Source organism: Haliotis rufescens, unplaced genomic scaffold (assembly GCF_023055435.1).
Source record: "Haliotis rufescens isolate VD_foot unplaced genomic scaffold, xgHalRufe1.0.p SCAF_1, whole genome shotgun sequence".
NCBI classification, from domain to species: Eukaryota; Metazoa; Mollusca; class Gastropoda; order Lepetellida; family Haliotidae; genus Haliotis; species Haliotis rufescens.
Genome location: NW_025963779.1, coordinates 11,497,872 through 11,517,913, shown reverse-complemented (window position 1 = coordinate 11,517,913; position 20,042 = coordinate 11,497,872). Strand labels below are relative to the sequence as shown.

Genomic DNA, 20,042 nt, shown 5'->3' with positions numbered 1-20,042 from the left:
TATTATATGCTCTCTTGTTACTATGGTTACCAGAACACTGAGCCCGGCGCCAAGGAAAGGTTTCAGGAGATTGGCTATGCCTACAAGTATCTGACAGAAGGTTGGTATAGTATACAATATGTCTTTTCCAGTATACATTAAGATTTCCCTAGTGAGACTTGGGGGCAGAGGATTGCCTCAGTTTATTCCACCTGGTGAATTGTGGCATCAACGCAGCCAACATGAGACCCATAATACTGTCTCTGAGCGAATGATAATGATGTAAGGGAGGTAACTCTAAACCCGGAAGTATTTCTATAAATAGAACGCAATGTTAACGTAGTTTGGAATGGTTGTGTGAGTGTTGTGATGATGTCATCATAGTAATGCCGTTGTGTTGTCAGTTATGGTTTTGATCTGAACAAGTAAACATCGTTTGAGTTTACCGGCGACTTGAGTCTTCTTTCAATAAGTTGTTAGTACTGACAGATGGTGAGGAAGAATATCCCGTAAAACACACTCACTCACTCATTCACTAACCATGCTAAAAATCATCATGTGAGGAACCTTTAACCTGTGACCTGCTTTCATGGTTTTGATGTTCAATGGAGAAAGCTTGGTCGTAAACGGAAAGTTCTTTCCAGGGGGTATAAATGCGAGGTGAGATGAGGTGAAATAGAGTGTAACATCGCATTCAAGCTTGTTTGGACTAGTACTAGTACTAGTTTGGACATATGTCAGTTTTATCAAGCTAGCCCTCTGAGATATCAGTGCTGCAGTTTAACATGCATACCCCCCTCAGACCCAAAATACTGACTTTGAGCCAACAGTCCTTGTTTTATCCCCTTACTGGACTTAATGCCAAGCTCAAGGCAGGGTAACATCAACATCTTTGGGTATGATATAGGATCAAACTGTTTGGAGTCAGTGTTGTGTCTCTGGCCTGGGGTATCTGTGTTGAGCTGTTACATGTTGTCTCAATGGACAAGTGCTACAAGACCTGCATGAGCATGCAAGCATGTTGCTTTACTTTGTATATAAGAACAGTAACAGTATACAGTAATCTTGAACGTGTCATCAAACACCACTTCATTCCACCTTTAAACTTCGTTGTGACAGGTTTGCCGTTAGATGGTTTGATATTATTGATATTTACATTAACGCCAATGTTAGAATACCTCTGAATGTTAGAAATTAAGAACCATACTAAAAGTTTGAATTTTGAACCAAAACACACTTTTTTCCAAATTTGCCCACCGTGGGTAGTTAGTTTAAAATCCCAGATAACTCCCTGTAGTGCCTTGCTGTATCGTAATCTATATGTACATGCAACATTGTATTTTCAGTGCTTTTCTTAACAAGCTTGTGTGTGGAAAATGTGTGTTATAACATAATTTTGTTGTGGTTGTCATAGTAACACAGTTGTTCTCTGTTGCCACAGGTCCACAGGCTGTGGGGGCGGAGGATGAGGAAGATGGAATCCCTGTAAGTAAACCAATGAATACACAAATTTCATTATTTTCAAGCTTTTCTATTAAAATTTGCTCCTGAAAGGAATCCAAACGTTTAACAAGTGATTCAAACATGCAAAATATATCCAACAATAAAACTAAATTTGAAGTTAATAAATCTCACCTGTAAATGTTTTTGTGGTAATATGACTCCATAATATGTTTACATCTAACCATTAATAAACATCAGTTACACTATGCATATTCATTGGCATAAATTTATGTCTTATCCAATGATAACTGTTTATGATAACATTTTGTGGAATTATTTCGCTTCAGATTTGAATTCAAATTTTTCGAAAAATGAGTTTGTATTAATTTCTAAGGGGGAAATGGTTATGTTTTCACTGTAGAGTTTTGATAATTTGACTGCTAAATTCGTCAATCAGATATTGCGCCTTTTTTAGAGAACCTACAATAATTAATTTCAAGGGTCCTTACAGGAAATATGAGGGTTCTGTAAAGTAATGAAATGGTCTAGTGCACTGTACTGTAAAATATGATAATTATTTTAATTACAGGACCTTAATATTTCTTGTCAAGAATTTGGTACAATGAATACCATTGTGCTTTATACTATTTTATCTGCATTCTGGTAGACATCTGTTCATACTGGACACACATTTCTGTGACATGTCAAACCCTGAATGCCCATGTCAGTGTTTCAAATATGTTGTGTCTGTTTTTCAGTTTGAGGTTTTTGTGCGGCTATTCCCCTGGTTGAATGGAGGTAGGTGCCATGTTAAGTGTAGCAGTCAGTTGATGCTCAAGACATTTGTTTCCTGATATAGTTGGAATCGTTCAATCGACTCTCTACTTTTAGTGGAGATTTCTTTTCGTTATGGAATGAATTTTGTTGCTTTTATTTACATATCTTAGCTGCATTTGTTGAGTTGTAACAGTCAGCTGATGCTAAGGGCATATTTTACATAGCTAGGAAGTAGGGCTGGAATGATTCCAAATTCACAACTGGGTACCTGACCCCCTATTACCTGATCCTACTCGGATACCTGCTGTAGGTCTCAAGAAATGGGTACAAAATATCCGATTTGGAATAGTTTGACCATAGCCCTGGCAAAATGTATTTTGATTCACCTTTTAAACGATCTGGTCATGCGTACACTGAAGCTGACTGAAGTTTTATCTTTATTCAAACCAAAAAGGTCATAAGGAATTGGTGCGTCATCAGGAAGAAATGGGAACATTAGTGACTTGTAGTGTAACCATAGAGTTCTAGATAATTTTTGTCATCAAACAGTTTATCACGTGACAAACAACAGGTCCGAGTAGTCTTGTGGGTACCCGGGTCCATCTCAGTACCCACCCGACCCTAGTACCCGAGTTACCCGTCCCAGCCCTACTAGGAAGACATAATAGAATTGATCTTTCACTGCATGCTAAGGAGCGACATACACCATCATGTTTCAAATTTGTCTTGGAGATTTTGTATGTCTCAATATTGATATCAGTTTATATTGTTTGGCAAAGAAGTAACATTTATCAAACTAACTTTTTTCACATTTTTATTTTTCACTGAGTTAGTTTAACTAGATTACAATTTATTTGACAGCTTTCAATCCTTTTGGAAATCCATTTGGAAATCCATTTGGAAGTCCGTTTGGGAATCCATTTTTCGAACACATTCATTCCGGAGGACATTCCTTTCACCGAGAACACCATTACGGAGGTCACCGTCATGGAGGTCACTATTATCATGACTATGAAGAAACATTTTTCCCAGGATTTTATGATGACTCTGATGACAGTGATTATGATGATTATTCTTATACACGGCCATCAACATATGTTCCTGGTCCAACTAAAGAAGAAAAGAAAAAGGAGAAAAAGAAAAAAGCTAAGGAACGACGAAAAGCTGCAAAGATGGGTAAACGTGAGTAACAGTTTCTTTGATGTGTTGTTTTGATGTACAGTCTTTGACAAGGAGTAGAATTTGAAGTCACTGATTTTGTTTGAACAATAATCATTGATGTTGTAACTACTTGGATAAGGCATCAATAACACAGGTATTCTGCAAATTGAGTTATGTGATTTGTTGACGTAGTAGGTACTGTCGTGTGTGTGGTCAGTGATGTTTTCTGTTATTTACGAAGAAGATAACTGGATTCATTATTGGTTTAGTAAATAATCATTGAAAACACTTCAATTGTTTTCTGTAGTTATTAGAGTTCTCAGCTGAGTTTATTTACTTAAACTGTTATGTTGATAACTATATTTACTCATTTCATATATATGCAATCTGAATATAAATTAAGACAATCTCCATCTGTGTTTTGGATCTACCAAGAGATATAAAAATAATGAAAATTCGGCAAGTGAGAGGGAAACGTACATGTGCCCTTTGTCCGGTAAACATTTTCAGAATATACCCTGTATTACTCGACAGAATCACACGCCGCCTTTCAAGCCAGGTCAAATTCCAGCCGCAATACATCAGACTCACAACAGACATCGAAGCAGACGGCAGACAGAACTGACTCAAGTACTTCAGCACCAAACAATTTTACTAATGTCTTTCCAACACACAATTCCAATGCTCATGACAGCTGTGCCCCTGATTCGTCCTCTGCCAAGAAGGTTGAGCAAGAGAAGTTCAGCAATGGCTCTATACTACACAAGAACAAGGTGTCAGGAACTGAGAAGGTCAAGGCCACTTTGAGAGCAGAAGATGTTAAAGCGGGCGGCCATGACAGTTCAGGGGCATCAGTAGGGATCACTTCCCAGAATTCTCATGGCAAGAAAAGCAAGAAGAAACTTAAAGCAGAACAGAAACAACGTGAAAAGGTTTAGGAACATTTTCTTAGTTGTACACTTTTTTAAATAATCAAATGACCCTGCACATTCAGCAGTATGTAACTTGCCATCAATTTCTGATATCTTGCAATTATTTTCATTATTGAGTCACATGAACCTTCAAACTTGGTTAGAATTGGTCTTCAGCAACCTATGCTTGTCGTAGGAGGTGACTAACAGATTCGGATGGTCAGGGATGCTGACTTGGTTGATGCATGTCATCTAGGGCTGGGACGAGTCCAAATTTACTACCCGGGTACCCGACCCTATATTATCTGCAAGTCTCAAGATTGGGGAACAAAATGTCTGATTGGTAATTGTTTTACCGCAGCCCTGGCTAAAACTATTTAGATACATGTATCAAACGATCAGATCATGCTTTCACTGAAGTTGACTGAAGCTTTATCTTTACTCAAACATATACAAGTCAAAAGGAATGTGTGCATCGTCAGAAAGAAAGGCGAACATTAGCAACTTGTGGTGTAACCACTGAGCTATAGTGAGTTTTTGTCATTAAACAATACATCACGTGACTAACCACGGGTCCGGGTAGTCCTGTGGGTACCCGGGTCTTACTCAGGACCCATCCGACCCGAGTTACCCATCCCAGCCCTAATGTCATCATATTCAATTGTGTAGGTCAATGCTCATGATGTCAATCACTGAATTGTCTGAATTATTTAGACACCACTGTCATATAACTAAAATATTGCTTTAAAAAGCAGACAAACAAACAAACAATGAAACTGAAGCTGTCACAAAAACAAAACATACTGGCTGTGTATTATGAAAGGATGAAAACATCCCTTGAATGATCTTAGTTCAGATTAATAGTGTAATGTGTCATGTGAATATTTTGCAGGAGATGGAATTGATTGCTGCTGAATTTAAGAAGAAGCAAAAAGAACAGGAAGAGAAGGAAGCTCAAAGGAGGGCAGTGAGGGAGGAGAGGAAGGAAAGGGAGACTACTCTTGGTGGGCAGGATCTTGATGAAAGTGTTGTCGACAATGATTCAGTGATTACCGGAAATGATTCTGAGTCAGTGGAAGATGTAGATGCTGATGATGAGGCAGCCGCAGTGATGGAAGATGTGGACGACGACCTGGATGGTGACCTCGAGATTGATGGCATCGAGGACGGTCAGGATCGATCTGCAAGGAGTAGGGGAGAGAAGGACAAGCAGTAAGTTTAAACTAGTAATTGTGTTTTGAATTTGTGTGAAAAGAGAACCTGTATGGCAGCTGTTTAGTCAGATAGCATTAGTAAGCAGGTGAGGTGAGGTGAGGTGAAATGGGGTTTAACGTCGCGTCCAAGATTATTGCACTTATATAGCGATGTGCATGTACGTGTGTGTGTTTGTGTGGCTGCTTGTACTAGTCCGGACCGATGCCGATTTATAGTGCTAGCTCACTGAGATACCATGCTTCTGTTTAACATGAATACCCCACTCAGACACAGTATACTGACTCTGAGACGACCAGTCCTTGTTTTAACCCCTTAATGCCGAGCGCCAGACAGGGTAACAACAAGTACCATCTTTTAACGTCTTTTGGTATGATGCGGTCAGGGATCGAACCCCGGACCTTCCGCTCTACCACTAGACCACGGAGGCCGTCGCATTAGTAAGTTAGCCATACAGATGTGGGGTACGAGGAGTTCCTCGTGTCTATGCAAATCTGCATTTTGTAATAGCTTTGTAGGTCGATGACTTTTCATAGCCGTTTGAATATGATAATGGCCTGTATTGCATCCTCTTACATCCTTAAAATTATTAATGTCTTTCCATTTGTCATTCCAGATTCATGACACATAATGTAAGTTTTTCAAAATTTCATACTTTCTGCTAGAATTATCATTGGTTTTCTTGACAGTTTTAAAAGAAACAAAGTGATGTGCTCTTGAAGATGTGAAATTAGCTGATAAATGTCAAAACTTTGTTTTTTATTCTTTTAACAGTTCCCAAAGTCTGACTTTGTCTTTGTTTGTAATGAGAACACAAGTTTAACATGGCTTCTTGATGTTGCTGTGTCCAGTGAAGGTTTACAAACAGGTTGTGATTTCAGGATTTTGTACATTGCCAATATTCACCGTACTGTGTGACAAGTGTTTGCAGATTGGAATACAACTTACACCAAATGCTAGGAATTTATCATTTTAATATTTGGAAAGATAGATGTACACCTTATTGTCAAATTTCAGATGTCCAGTATGCAGGCATCAGGTAAAACTGATGTTTCTAACGGCGGTCCTGCACGACAAAAAACATGTAAGTTGTGGCTGCGTAATGCATTTGGGGTGTTTGCAGTGGTGCTCAACACCCTGATTGAAGCATTCAGAGCATATACTAGTGGGGTGTTCTTTAACTCCTGTTGAATAAGGAAGAGAACTTCTTTATTGTGAGGAATGCAAGGTTTCGGAGTAGGTAATAATGTAATAAACATATATGGAATTCAGCAGTTTGGGCCTGTTATCCCGTGATGGAATTCGAACCACTTACCTTCTGATCAGAGGTCGGACGCCTTGTCCGCATGACCCAAGAGGTTAACCCAGGCAGCAAGCTGACAAGGTAAGGATGTCATCTGTGGGATGACTCCACGCCCTGCTACACCTGCAATATTGTTTTTCATAGCACAAAATTCGATTGGATTTGATATTGATTTTTGTTGACAGCATCGAGACCTGTCCCACAACAGCAGCAGCAGCATGGTGCAACGCCCAAGACTTATTACCATGACAACAGGGGGTCCAGCCGGGGAGGTGGTGCTGATGTCAAGGAGGAGTCACTTAAAAGACACAGTATGTATTGCCCTAGGGTTGCGCTACCTAGGGTTACGACTTGGTTGATAGCGAGTCAGGACCCCCAAATTTTGGCAGTAAATTCCAGTTTTTATTCAATGAATCTACTTGAAAAGGACAATTATGATCCGCAAAGGCAGAGCCAATATTGCTGCAATGTAATTATTACTTTAAAAATTATGTTATAAACATGTATGGAATCATTGTTTTATTGTTATAAACTGAAAAAAACCCAACTTGATTTGGAACGAGATTATAATTTCTATATGTTCAAAGAATACGTCACTTCCAGAATTGTATGTAGCAAGAAGAATGGGATGAAACACAAAATATAGGAAGTGACAGTAATTTAGACGGATGTCATTATCAATTAACATGTCCAGGAAGGCATTCACGGAAGTAATTTGGAAGTATTCGTTTTACCAGAGACCATATAATAGAGGGACGGCCCTCTAGCCTATGCGCGAAACCATCAGTGCTACGGCTTGTACTGCGCAGCCTGTCCGGAAGCGAGCAGAAACGCGTTCACTGCAGTCATCGTTGTTGCCTTTTTTTCCCATGCAAAAGATATATTTCACAATACATAATTACACTCATATATTTCTTAACATTGTTAACATTACAACTGAGATTTGTTGGTGCCCTAAAGCATGTCGTTGTCACTGTATTTGATGACTGTGATCACGCTTTGTCTTTGTCCCAGAGAACAAAATGTCGCACATGTAAAATCGGCAAAAGTGCAGATTTTGATTTTCAATAACGGCCTCTAATTCGCAATGAAAGTCCTTGGTTACCTAGGTGTATAAAAAGGAGATATGTTAAAAATTGGCTTAGTGCCATTAACAAATTTAGGGCGGATCCGAAGTTTCAGATTTTGACTCCAGAAATGGGACTAAATCTGAATTTTCCCGAAATAATTACACCACAACTCTTAATTTTCGCATGCTTTCAGACGAACGTGTTCCTATTATCGGTCCTGAATTTAGTAGTTTTACATTCATCACGATTTCCCCTATGGCTTGGTACCAACTTTATTTAGGTACGATCGGTAGTTTTTTGGTATGATTTTTGGCGCAAGGCCATATTTTACGTCACATATTTTAAGTTAAATTACCATATAGCAGACGACATAACATGCATTTTGTCTGTGATCATCATCCGCATATATCCTGTGAAACATTCTACAAAGTGACTTATATTGTATGATCTTAGAATTGTTTTTGTAAAACGCGTATTTTTTTTACCATTGCTTTCGCCATTTCTTCTTAAGTTTAACTTTGTTTCAGTTAGGCCTAATCACATATCGCGCATATACTACATACTACGATACTACATATTTGTTATCTTCTGTAGGTTTTGTCTGTACAAATCATGACTACATTTAATCGATTATTTTTTTTATGCCGTGTAAATATTGATTATGAGCAAAAAGATATGGGCCGAAACCCAATCATAATAATGTAAATATGATGAAGGTACTACTTACTTTGTGTATTTACACAACAATGAAAACATCATACAAAAATAAAAATCCGTTACATGAAATATTTGTATAATAAAATTATCATTTGCTTTGTAAATGCCAAGAAAGAAGAAGGATTATATCGGCAGTCGTCGGGAGAGAAGTTCCAGACAACAAGGTCGAAGGTGTCATTCAGTAAAACATATAGATGGTCTATTGTCCTTTTCTGTGAAAAATACATTTACATATGTCAGAGTTTGTGATGTTTTGTTTTGTTTTAATAGTAATACATGTGTAGTTGCATGCTTTGTTCCAGGTTAGAGTTTAAAGTTTGTTTTCATTGATCAGATATAGAAAACTATGATGAAAGAATTTTGAAAACAACAAACGTTACTACAGTTTACGATATACTAGTACATATCTGGTACCATGCTCGTTGAAGCTATATTGTTATACCTGAAATACCTAATTATTTGTATGCTGAAATATCAATCTTATCGGGTAATATCGGAATATTTGGAATTTAACAGTAGCCTCCCTTAAAAAAAAACTTACCTCGCTCCAGCAAACCCTATTATCACTGCTAGCCCCAAACTGGCATTAACCAATAACTTTTGATTCTTTCGAAGCCCATTGTCGGACACATCGAAAATTCATTTAACAACGCTCGTAGTTTAATGTGTATTTCTAATTCATTGGAACTATTAGCATTATAAAATAGTAGCGAGTTTACATGAAATAAAAACATTAATATGGCGCCATTTTTTTTCTGGCTAATAGTAAAGCATTTACACCAGTCGGTGATCATGCATTTTTGCAAGTAAATCTAGTCTGGACTTATTATAAGATATGAAGTTAATATGGAGATATATTTTGTGAACATCGGGAATATGGTGATATGTTACAAGTGTCTTCCCTGCTTCTGGATGAGTTTTATTTACACTTCCTGAGTTCCTGTGCAATTTACCGGATCGTAGTTTTCTGTGGCGTTCGTAGTAGATTTGGTATATTTGTTTATTTATAATAGTTAACAATTACAGCATAAAATGAGATATTTTAACTGATTTTTAAAACAAATAGAATACGTTATAAAATACTTTTGATATCAGAACGGCTTTTTCTTCACATGCCCTCGAAAACTTACGCTTGTGGACAGACGTCATATTTTCATTTCCTATCTTTTTCTTTGAGTGAATCTTTTTAGGAGGTTTTAGCCAACGGCTTGGTAGCGGTAACATCACTGTCATTCTATTTAGACCAAGAGTCATCCGAAACCAACCCCTGGTCGAAGAGAGGGAATTCTTCAAGTGGCATATCTAGGTCCAAGACGAAATCGTCCCAGTGAATGAAGTCGTCCATGGCTGTGGCGGATGTAAATTGAAATAAATGTCCCGGAAGACACACATGTTCAGCAAATAATTTGCAGCCAACTGACATGTGCTTATGAGAGATATCATTAAAAAATCTTTGTAATCCGCTAAGAGACGTCCTTTTATTGGATTGTCGCTGGTCGTAGTCGGAGAAATCTCGGCTAAGGGAATTAACTCTTACCCCGGATATTATACAATATTGTTTACGTGGTTACCAGAATGGTCAGTCGTGAATGTCTGCGCATCTATTGCGCATCTGCAGCGGTACAGAGAGGTTAACAGCAGGGTGTCGGGGTGTATCAGTTACATGCCAGACCGTAGCGCTGATGGTTTATGATAAACTGTTGGGGAGGGCCGTCCCTCTATTATATGGTCTCTGGTTTTACTTATGTGGATTGAAACTATAAAAGAATTTCGGAATGAACAACCGAAATTGTGATGATGGCACCAATAGACAGTCTATGCAAATCACAGGAAACTGTTTATTATCAAAATAATACAATTAATTGATGTTACTACTAAAATGATGATCCTTGGTTTTGTCACGTTGTCCGTGTTCACCAAAGTGGTGAATGTCTATGATCGTTGTCACATTTTCGCCTTTCCTCCATCATTATCCATTGTTACCAAGGAAAGAAATATAAACCCCAAGAGTTTGAGGAGGATCCCGAAGTGGATGGCGTCCATGGTTCGGCTTACAGTGTCCTGATGCCCCAGAGTGAGGCGGAGGAGATGAGGATGTTCCACGAGGCCCTGTTGAGGAGTGAGATGGAGGCTGAGCAACAGGGTATATATTATTGAGTTTTTCTATTAGTAGTGCCTTCTTTGCAGCTCACCATGGCAACCAAGGATACTAACCGTGTCTGATGCATTGGTTGACCACATTGCAAGAGTCTTGTCTGCAGAGGTTTAATAAACGTGCAAAAGATGCTAGTTTCTCAGGCACACTTGCATCAGTGAAAACACCCAACATGAAAACATTTTATATCTGGCATTGGACGAACATGAACAAATACTGACACCAGTTCACATACTTGTTGACATTAACAGCTTTGGAATTTTTAAAAATATTTTAAAAACTAGTTCAAACGACTAGTGGAGACCTTATTTGACTTGACCTGAGTTGTGAACCCATGCTCATGATGTCAATCACTTGATTGTCTGATCCAAACTCGTTTAATACAGACCACTGTCATTACATATCGCTGCTTGTCCTTGAAGAAATGTTTGCTGTGTTTACATTTCTATCGTTTTATTCAGTTCCAATTTGTAGCAAAATTGAAGCATTGTGAATTGGTCGGTAAAATGTTGAAAATCAGGGACAGATAATTTGCGACCCCAAGATCCATTGGGAAAATGCGAGCCATCGCCCTGCCCCTCCCCACACACACAATTAGTAGTCCTGGGCTGCAGCAGGCTAGTGTGAATATTGAAGGCTGCATTAAAATGATTCGCTGGCTGTTTCGACTACTTTTCATGCTGATGGGGGAGCATCTGCTTTCACATCCGACGCTAGTCAGTATCTGGACGACTGGATGCCACACTGTGGAGACAATCCAACCAGATGCAAATATTCTTGGGGAAATTTATAGTTTTAGTGGCTCTTTATTGGTCTTAATTTGAACCAATATAATTACCTAGATGAACAATGAACCATTGGTTTATATTTTCCCCAAAGTTCTGTTTTTTGGTTTACTAATCTGTAAGCCAATTCAGAATATTTTTTTGAACACCTTGACATGGGTATTGTCGTTTTTTCCACAAATTTTCTTGGGTAAATGATGTGGTTTTATGAACTTTTTAATAGCTCATCATTTGAAACAATATTATCAGCTGAACAATTAACCATGATTAACCATGAGATATTCTCTTCTCCACTCCATTTATTTGGGTCAGGAGATCTGTGAACCGATTTTGGAATATCTTTGTCCTGTGATTGAAGATTTCAGGGTTAGGGTTATGCACAGAATGAACCATCTGATCAGTAGATATGGGAATGGTGTTTTTTATGTTTTTGGTATCTGGGGCTTTTGTTTAGTAATTCTGATATTTGTTGCAGATGACTTTGAAAACGTAGCAGCAGACGGGACAGGTGGGCGTGGTCTCTCATTGACTTCCATGTCATCTCATTGTTAGAACTTGCAGGAAACATCAGTCATTTTCCATAGCATGTTTATCACTCATTTACGTTTTGGTCTTTGTGAAAAATTTAACGTGATGTTTATCTGGTTATCTGGATTAGAAACCTAAAAATTTGCCAACACTGATAAAATGAAATGGAAAACAGTTTGACTGGAGGTCACATTTTCATCATAGAAACTCTGCATCTGAATGCATTAAAATTTAACTTTTGGGAAGTGAAAATAAGCATCTCACTTGAGATGAAGTTTGAACATACCACATGGTAGGAATTGATCTCTGTGTACATTCTTCCTGAACTGGTCTGTCTCTAGTTACTGTCTGGTTTGCTTTATTCGCTCACAGAGAGAGAGGGAGAGTCTATATTACCACGCCAGTCCCTGTTAGATCCCATGTATGTTACGAAATATATATCTTTATCAAGTATAATTATTATTTATGATATTAAACATGTTAAAGTAAGTTATCGATAGACGTTGTTTGGTATTACTGATTTAAAAGTGTAAAAGTCAACCTGCTTTATGTGGGAATGTGGTGGGCACTAGTGATGTAGAGATTATGTGTGTAAAAGTCAACCTACTTTGTGTTGGAATGTGGTGGGCACTATTGATGTTGTAGAGATTATGTATGTAAAAGTCAACCTACTTTATGTTGGAATGTGCTGGGTACTAGTGATGTTGTAGAGATTATGTGTGTAAAAGTCAACCTACTTTATGTGGGAATGTGGTGGGCACTATTGATGTTGTAGAGATTATGTGTGTAAAAGTCAACATACTTTATGTTGGAATGTGGTGGGCACTATTGATGTTGTAGAGATTATGTGTGTAAAAGTCAACCTACTTTATGTGGGAATGTGGTGGGCACTAGTGATGTTGTAGAGATTATGTGTGTTAAAGTCAACCTACTTTATGTGGGAATGTGGTGGGCACTAGTGATGTTGTAGAGATTATGTGTGTTAAAGTCAACCTACTTTATGTGGGAATGTGGTGGGCACTAGTGATGTTGTAGAGATTATGTATGTAAAAGTCAACCTACTTTATGTGGGAATGTGGTGGGCACTAGTGATGTTGTAGAGATTATGTGTGTAAAAGTCAACCTACTTTATGTGGGAATGTGGTGGGCACTAGTGATGTTGTAGAGATTATGTGTGTAAAAGTCAACCTACTTTGTGTTGGAATGTGGTGGGCACTAGTGATGTTGTAAAGACTATGTGTGTAAAAGTCAACCTACTTTATGTGGGAATGTGGTGGGCACTAGTGATGTTGTAGAGATTATGTGTGTAAAAGTCAACCTACTTTATGTGAGAATGTGGTGGGCACTAGTGATGTTGTAGAGATTATGTGTGTAAAAGTCAACCTGCTTTATGTTGGAATGTGGTGGGCACTAGTGATGTTGTAGAGATTATGTGTGTAAAAGTCAACCTACTTTATGTGGGAATGTGGTGGGCACTAGTGATGTTGTAATTCTGTGAGGCTATGTGTGTAAAAGGCAGCCTAACGTAGGCCACAATTATTAGATTTTAATCCAACTTTTTTTTTTAAATGTGAGACGGGATCCATTTTTTTTTATGGTTAAAAAACCCACAAACTTTTCAATGCCACGTTTGGTAAGACCATTGATATGGTGTATACAACTGTCTACATGAAGCGTTAACGTTTGGTAGGACCATTGATATGGTGTATACAACTGTCTACATGAAGCATTAACGTTTGGTAGCATTATTGATATGGTGTAACAACAATTGTCTACATAAGCGTTAACGTTTGGTAGCATTATTGATATGGTGTATACAACAATTGTCTACATGAAGCGTTAACGTTTGGTAGGACCATTGATATGGTGTATACAACTGTCTACATGAAGCATTAACATTTGGTAGCATTATTGATATGGTGTAACAACAATTGTCTACATAAGCGTTAACGTTTGGTAGCATTATTGATATGGTGTATACAACTGTCTACATGAAGCGTTAACGTTTGGTAGCACTATTGATATGGTGTATAGAACTGTGTACATGAAGCGTTAACGTTTGGTAGGACCATTGATATGGTGTATAGAACTGTCTACATGAAGCGTTAACGTTTGGTAGGACCATTGATATGGTGTATACAACTGTCTACATGAAGCATTAACGTTTGGTAGCATTATTGATATGGTGTAACAACAATTGTCTACATAAGCGTTAACGTTTGGTAGCATTATTGATATGGTGTATACAACTGTGTACATGAAGCGTTAACGTTTGGTAGCACTATTGATATGGTGTATAGAACTGTGTACATGAAGCGTTAACGTTTGGTAGCATTATTGATATGGTGTATACAACAATTGTCTACATGAAGCGTTAACGTTTGGTAGGACCATTGATATGGTGTATACAACTGTCTACATGAAGCATTAACGTTTGGTAGCATTATTGATATGGTGTAACAACAATTGTCTACATAAGCGTTAACGTTTGGTAGCATTATTGATATGGTGTATACAACTGTCTACATGAAGCGTTAACGTTTGGTAGCACTATTGATATGGTGTATAGAACTGTGTACATGAAGCGTTAACGTTTGGTAGGACCATTGATATGGTGTATAGAACTGTCTACATGAAGCGTTAACGTTTGGTAGGACCATTGATATGGTGTATACAACTGTCTACATGAAGCGCTAAGGTATGGTAGGACCATTGATATGGTGTATAGAACTGTCTACATGAAGCGTTAACGTTTGGTAGGACCATTGATATGGTGTATACAACTGTCTACATGAAGCGTTAACGTATGGTAGGACCATTGATATGGTGTATACAACTGTCTACATGAAGTGTTAACGTTTGGTAGCATTATTGATATGGTGTATACAACAATTGTCTACATGAAGCATTAACGTTTGGTAGCACTATTGATATGGTGTATAGAACTGTCTACATGAAGCATTAACGTTTGGTAGGACCATTGGTATGGTGTATACAACTGTCTACATGAAGCGTTAACGTTTGGTAGGACCATTGATATGGTGTATACAACTGTCTACATGAAGCGTTAACGTATGGTAGGACCATTGATATGGTGTATACAACTGTCTACATGAAGCGTTAACGTTTTGTAGGACCATTGATATGGTGTATACAACTGTCTACATGAAGCGTTAACGTTTGGTAGGACCATTGATATGGTGTATACAACAATTGTCTACATGAAGCGTTAACGTTTGGTAGGACCATTGATATGGTGTATACAACAATTGTCTACATGAAGCGTTAAAGTATGGTAGGACCATTGATATGGTGTATACAACTGTGTACATGAAGCGTTAACGTTTGGTAGGACCATTGATATGGTGTATACAACTGTCTACATGAAGCGTTAACGTATGGTAGGACCATTGATATGGTGTATAGAACTGTCTACATGAAGCGTTAACGTTTGGTAGGACCATTGATATGGTGTATACAACTGTGTACATGAAGCGTTAGCGTTTAGTAGGACCATTGATATGGTGTATACAACAATTGTCTACATGAAGCGTTAACGTTTGGTAGGACCATTGATATGGTGTATACAACAATTGTCTACATGAAGCGTTAAAGTATGGTAGGACCATTGATATTGTGTATACAACTGTCTACATGAAGCGTTAACGTTTGGTAGGACCATTGATATGGTGTATACAACTGTCTACATGAAGCGTTAACGTTTGGTAGGACCATTGATATGGTGTATAAAACTGTCTACATGAAGGTCATGCTTGGAGCTTCATACAATCAGAAAATCAAGACATGTTTGGGGATTAGAATGCCTGTGTTATGCTCGGTTTTAGAACAGGAAATACATTAATGTCGGATGTCAAATACTAAAATTTCTGGCACAACATTTGTCACCAACGTCCAGGTGTAATTGTTATTCGTGAATTGGTTTCAGACATGTGATTACACAGAGTGTTTTGATTGGTGCACCTGCATGATCGTTTCCTGTGGCTGATTCAGTATCTCTCTATTTCAGCATGCCGCTGACTTCTGTGTTTTGTACATTACTTCTTAAAGCCATACGTGTGATGCCTTACCAAATATATTGTGTTACGTTTCAAGGCCAATGTGCCAAAAATGCTGAGGCCCAAATTTCAGAAGAAAATTGATATTAATAATAAGAATGTAAGATATCATTTTTTTCTTTTCTGGAGTGCATTTACTTGTTTTATTTTCTTCAAAAGAGTTTTGAAATCATGTTTACACAACATGTTTGTTTTTCTTTGGTTCTTTTGCTTGATTGGAGGTGTAGACTCATCTGTAAAACATGAAATGGCCTAGCCTTGTTTAAGATGTGTTACTTCATGATCAGTGGTTACCATGGTTACAAAAGAACTATTTATCTCCATCTTTTGAAAGTGTAGCACCTGTGAAAATTTCCAGGTATGAATTCCAGATTTATTAAATCAACGGTTTGATATTCATTTAAAATTATGCTTTTCATTGTGTTTCACATATTTTTGTCTGCCAGGAGTGATGCCTCAGACAGAAGCAGAGGAACAAGCCATGCTGCAGGCGGCCTTGAGGCAGAGTCAGAATGCAAACTGGTGAGTGTTGGGCCAGCCCACATAGAACTTATGGTACTGGCGTTCTTTTCCTGGATTAGTGCTAGGTGGATAGTGTATCCCCTTTAATTAGTTGTAGGTAGATAGTGTTTTCATTCATAAGTAGCAGGTGGATAGTGTTTCCTTTGGAATAGTTGTAGTCAGTTTGTGTTTTCCTTGGATTAGTTGTAGATGAATAGTGTTTCGCTTGATTTTGTTAAAGTTGGATAGTGTTTTGCTTGATTTTGTTATAGTTGGATAGTGTTTCACTTGTATTAATTGTAGTCAGATAGTGTTCCATGGATTAGTTGTGGTCAGATAGTGTTTCCATGGATTTTTGGTAGGTATATTGTGCTTCCCTGCATCAGTTGTAGATGATAATACTTTCCTTGTATTGTGGCGGAGAATAACAGCAGCTCCTCCAAGCGTATCTGTTCTTTAACCAAACTAGTCCAGGAAAACGTTCTGTGTTCAATCTCAAGTGTTAGTATCCAAGAATATACATCTTAGCTTCTCTTCTAAACTGCACTCATCTTTGCAGGCATGGAAACATTCAGACACTGGATGACGTATCTGATGGTGATGACAGTATCTTCAGTGGGGGGAGCTCCGGCAGGGATAGTGGCAGAAGCTCTGGAACTCTGTGGCACAGCTCTATCGGCAAGAACTCCAAGAGACAGGAAAACAGCGAGATGTCCAGTCCTCCATTAAGGGGCAGCAGGAGTAGACCCAATCTCGGAGGTCTGGGCACGGGAAGCTGTGGATTTGGAAGTACCATCAGTCGAGGCAGAGGGGCTTCTACAGGAACAGCCGATCATGTTGGAAGAGGGGCTTCAGGGAAGCACGATCAGTTTGATCGGACTGTGGGGGGCAGGGTGAAAGGAAAGGATAGAAAAGCTCCAGAACATGGTGGGAGACAGGACGAGGCTTGGGAATTCGGAGGTTCAAAATTAGGACCAAGTTTTAAAAGTGACAATGCTGATGGCATTCAGTTTGGATTTGATGATGAGGGAGGAGCAGAGATCAAGGAGAAGCACTTTCAGACTTTCTACAACAGTAACTACAAGTCTGACCAGGACGAAGGGAAGAATGGAAGTAGCAATACTTTCCCTGTAGATGCTCAAACAAAGACAGGCCGCTCCCAGAATGCAACTGTCGGACAGATAGGTCCTGGGCACACTGACAACAATACACCACAGGTATCTGTCCTCGATGGCTACCAGAAGATTCCGCCACCACCAGCGCCGAATATATCTAAATTGCAAACATCATCAGCGCAATCAGAAGCACAGAACCGATCTCATTCCTCATCAGTTCCGGTGCATCAGGACTCACTCTACAAGTCTAGTCACACAAGTGCCGTACAATCTGCTGCAACGTCTGCTGCCACGTCTGCTGCCACGTCTGCTTCAACATCTGCCATCATTAATGACATGGATGATATAGACGATGTAGACACGTTTGAAGAGTCTAGTGCAGCCACATTCAGCTATCCCTCCCAACCTTCAAGTAGTTTTAGCTTGGACATACCGTCAGCCATGTGTAATAAAGAGAGGATGAAATCCTACTACAACTACAAGAAATGATGTTGGAGGACATAGTGATATTTTGCTGGCTGTGATTTGTTGGAAGTACTTGTGTGGCCATGTAATGGCTAACCGGACGTAGACACACCCTTGACAACCTCCTATCTTCTTGGAAACAAACATCATTCAAATGTACATGTTTGTAAAAAAAAGTGTGTTTCAAATTGAAACTTCTATGGCTAAGAAAAGGGGAATTTTTAGGGGAACTGACATTTTTGTTCCTAAAACATATGTCATGTATACTTGACTTTATCTTGTTTATTGGCAAGTATACTGATAGAAAAAAAGTTCTGTATTGTTCTGTATGACTATGGCAACTTAGTCTACAATTGACAGTTCTTGAAGTGTCGCTGCAATTTTTATGTGTTCTTTTATATTTTTCATCAGTATATTTGTTTTGTCAAAGAAGCTGATTAAAACAAGCGCTTCATCCATATTATTCATCATCATTGAGCTTATTTTGAACAGGTGTTTCAGTCATTTTATTTGTGTCGTAGCAAAGACTTTGGTGTTGATTTGTTCCAACTAGGATCAAGTACATTATGGTGTTGTAGGTTCACTTGTTGTAAGTTCAAACTGATACATCATGGTGGGAGGAAAGACCTAAAAGAAAAGGAAAGCATTTGTTTTGATTTCTTCTTCTCTCCATCAACCTAGATCCCTAGATGTGAACTATTTTTGGGGCAAAGTGGAAGATTGAACTTCCGTGCTTGTTCATGCATACTTTGGCATACTTATCATGTAAGACCGTTGTGTCTTACATGGTGTCACATAGGATTGGGTGGTGCAATGAGTAACCTGACTAATTGTGTATTATCATTCTCACATGGCTTGTCTGGCCCAGGGCCCACTTGTGCTAGAAACTAATTTCCAAATTATTGTAACTTTCACACCATCAACTCCATGTTCATAACAAAGTAGACTCAATTTATGGATAACAACTTCTTTATTTTACTGTAATAGCAACGGTGTACATGGTATAGATCCTCATTCCGATGTCTTGCTTGACAACGGTATAAGGATCTACACCGGAACAGACCTTGCTTGACAACGGTATAAGAATTGATACTGGAACAGGTCTCGCTTGATAACGGTAGTCAAGTCTCGTTAATCCGACACTCGTTAATCCAACAATCGGCTTTATCAGACACTAATGATGGGAACCAATTAAATCAGTGCTATTTAGACCTGTTAATCCGACAGTCTCGTACTCTGACTCCGACACACCTTATTTGCAACGAATTACCGAAATAACTCATTAATCAGTCTCGTTAATCCAACACAGTGATCAGCGTACTCCGTGGTCATCTGCCCGCGAGTACACAGCCCCGTGTTTTGATGTGAGACGAGTCGGCTAGTAGCTGCAGAGATAAACTTGCTTAACAATAAACAATTAATGCTTTAAATAAAGAAAACAGGATTAATCACATGCTTAGATAACGGCTATCTCATTAAAATCAGATACAAGTTCTCGCTATCGCCGAGGACATCCCATCACAAGTCACATCAGAACAACCTTTCGCAAACTATGACTATCCAATGAAATGACTAACAGGAAGTCAACATTAGCCACTAAGAAAGCAGGTTTCTTAAGCTTTGCGGTACCAGTTTCAAACTGGCAACTTCCATTCCAGACAAAACTTTTAAAGTATTTTGAATAAGTCATACAGTCCGTAACAGTTGTTTTGTGCTAAGCTTTTGAGGTTGCATGATTAGAAAACATATTCCGCTATCAATGTAATATAACAATATGAATATTTCATTTTTTCATTACGTGTTTGTATTGTTACCTATCGTGTTGTTGTCCCATTTTCGATCAG

The 20,042-nt window shown here is 38.5% G+C and overlaps 1 protein-coding gene across 2 annotated transcripts in view; it reads left to right on the top strand.

Annotated features, from left to right (window-relative positions):
- The window catches only part of LOC124147721, a 28,130-nt gene extending 8,686 nt beyond the window's left edge, over positions 1-19,444 (top strand). Inside the window, exons 5-17 of one of the 2 annotated variants that reach the window (XM_046518471.2) lie at positions 34-100; positions 1,421-1,464; positions 2,181-2,220; positions 3,061-3,381; positions 3,895-4,292; positions 5,164-5,483; positions 6,100-6,115; positions 6,501-6,567; positions 6,972-7,097; positions 10,561-10,716; positions 11,989-12,021; positions 16,564-16,639; positions 17,178-19,444. In XM_046518471.2, the coding sequence (XP_046374427.2) occupies positions 34-100; positions 1,421-1,464; positions 2,181-2,220; positions 3,061-3,381; positions 3,895-4,292; positions 5,164-5,483; positions 6,100-6,115; positions 6,501-6,567; positions 6,972-7,097; positions 10,561-10,716; positions 11,989-12,021; positions 16,564-16,639; positions 17,178-18,222 (2,709 nt within the window). In that variant the 3' untranslated portion in view covers positions 18,223-19,444. The remainder of the gene's footprint in view (positions 1-33; positions 101-1,420; positions 1,465-2,180; positions 2,221-3,060; positions 3,382-3,894; positions 4,293-5,163; positions 5,484-6,099; positions 6,116-6,500; positions 6,568-6,971; positions 7,098-10,560; positions 10,717-11,988; positions 12,022-16,563; positions 16,640-17,177) is intronic. The other variant, XM_046518476.2, reaches the window with a different exon arrangement.
- The last annotated feature ends 598 nt before the right edge of the window (positions 19,445-20,042 follow it).